This window comes from Monopterus albus, unplaced genomic scaffold (assembly GCF_001952655.1).
Source record: "Monopterus albus unplaced genomic scaffold, M_albus_1.0 scaffold174.1, whole genome shotgun sequence".
Taxonomy (NCBI): Eukaryota; Metazoa; Chordata; class Actinopteri; order Synbranchiformes; family Synbranchidae; genus Monopterus; species Monopterus albus.
Window position 1 is genome coordinate 621,480 of NW_018128054.1, and position 2,223 is coordinate 623,702.

The following is a 2,223-nucleotide window of genomic DNA, read 5'->3' on the forward strand; positions in this document are numbered from 1 at the left end:
TGGTCTCACTACTGTCTTGTACACCTTTCCTTTGATTCTTGCTGCCACTCTTCTGTCACACAACAGTCCCGATACCTTTCTCCACCCACTCCAACCTACCTGCACTCGCCTCTTCACCTCTTTCCTACACTCCCCATCACACTGGACTGTTGACCCCAAATACTTAAACTCCTCCACCTTCTTGACCTCAGCCCCCTGTAACCTCACTGTTCCACTTCCCTCCCTCTCGTTCATACACATGTATTCTGTCTTACCATGACTACCGGTTGGAGTGCCTCACATAGATTTAAAATAACTACGAACACTGCTGCCTGTCTTAATCTTTGACCAGCAGGGGGTTTGTCTGTGCATGAAGCCTCGAGAAATTAACCCTTTTGCGAACAAATGACTGCAAGGCTTCATGAAGCATTATCTCACCATCACTACCTTCCGCTCCCCAGTTATTTTGTACATCACAAAACAATGCATTAATAGCATGCTCCTCTAGTAATCGTATTTTGTCTGTCTGTCTGCAGCAGTCTGTGGGACTTCATGGTGTTGTTCTTAAATGGTTTGAATCATATTTGAGTTTTTCTGTACACATTGATTATTTCTCTTCTTCTGTTGTTCCTCTGAGCTGTGGTGTTTCTCAGGGATCCATCCTTGGGCCAGTCGTCTTTTCTTTGTATTTCCTTCCCCTTGGATCAATTTTTATGAAATACGGGTTGTCTTTTCACTGTTATGCACATATTCAAATTTATTTGCCATTGAATGTCAAGAGGAGCAAGTCATTACAGACCTTGATGGATTGCCTGAGGGACATTAAAGCATGGTTATCACATAATTTCTTACATATTAAAGACAATGTTTTAGTTAACTGGTTTCACTAATTCTGATATTTCTAGCTCTTTGGCCTCATGTGAAGAACCTTGGGGTGGTATTTGATAGTGCTCTTAAGTTGGACAATGGTCAAAGCCAGCTTTTTGCCATTAAGACTTCCAGCTAAGGTTAAACACTTTCTTTTAGTGACTTTGAAAATGCAATTCATACCTTTATTAGTTCTAGACTTCATCATTGCAATGCACTGTATACTAGTGCATTGCAGTAGCTCATCTTTTGACTAATACACAGCATCATGAACATACAGCTCCAGTTCTTGCCTCACTCCATTAGCTTCCTGTTACTTTTAGGATTGATTTTACATTTTCTATAAGGCTGTACATGGTCTAGCACCATCGTATATTTGAGCTTGTGTGTTTTTATGCTCCAGAAATGACACTTAGGTTTTCTAACCAGTTCTTGGAAGTAAAGTCCAGACTGAAACATTGGGGAGACAGAGCTTTTAGTTTGGGCTCCTATACTGTGGAATGTTTGCCACAGGAGACTGATCCGCTGAACCAGATTGTTTAGAGCACACAAAACACATTTGTATTCACTGGCTTTTAACGTCACTGATGTATTGATTATGCATGTTTTTTTTTTAGATTGGCATTTTGTGTCACTGTAAAGCACCTTGTAATGTAAATTTAGAAAAGGTGCTATATAAATAAATTTTGCTTGCCAAATACTAGAATGAGGTTTTAGTCAGTCACCCAGAATTGTACCATTGTGGGGGATGATGAAGCCAACACTCAAAGTTCAGCACACAAGCTGCAGCTTATAGGGTTTTACACTTCCAGGAAACAAAATCTGGCATGCTTTGAATCAATTGTAACATGTACTTGTTTTAAGAAATAAAACTGATGGTACACATTTGTACTGCAACAGCTTTACCTGCCTAAAGAGCAGGAACTTCAGACTTCCATCCCCTCACCAACAAACAGACAGATCATAATCAAAGATCAGATAAGCATAGATTTAATAGTTTATTATCTCTCTGGATCACTGGTTTCTTTAAGGTCAGATGCATTTGACACTGAAGTCACATCCAGCTCAACCTGGGTGGTGGGGCTGGCTTCACCGCGGGTTGTGGTGGAGTTACTGTCCGGTTCTGCAGCCAGCCCAACCCGAGGGGTGGGACTGACTTCACTGTGGGCTGTGCTGGTGGTGCCGTCTCGTTCTGCAGCTAGCTCAGCCTGAGGGGTGGGACTGACTTCACTGTGGGCTGTGCTGGTGGTGCCGTCTCGTTCTGCAGCTAGCTCAGCCTGAGGGGTGGGACCGACTTCACTGTGGGCTGTGCCGTCTCGTTCTGCAGCTAGCTCAGCCTGAGGGGTGGGGCCGGGTTAGCGTGGGGCTGTGCCGTGC

The 2,223-nt window shown here is 43.3% G+C and overlaps 1 protein-coding gene across 1 annotated transcript in view; it reads right to left on the reverse strand.

Moving 5' to 3' along the window:
* Nucleotides 1-1,820: 1,820 nt before the first annotated feature.
* Nucleotides 1,821-2,223, reverse strand: part of LOC109969490 (zona pellucida sperm-binding protein 3-like) — a 3,038-nt gene continuing 2,635 nt past the window's right edge. Inside the window, exon 11 of the mRNA XM_020616408.1 lies at nucleotides 1,821-2,203. Coding sequence (XP_020472064.1) covers nucleotides 1,848-2,203 — 356 coding nt within the window. The 3' untranslated portion in view covers nucleotides 1,821-1,847. The remainder of the gene's footprint in view (nucleotides 2,204-2,223) is intronic.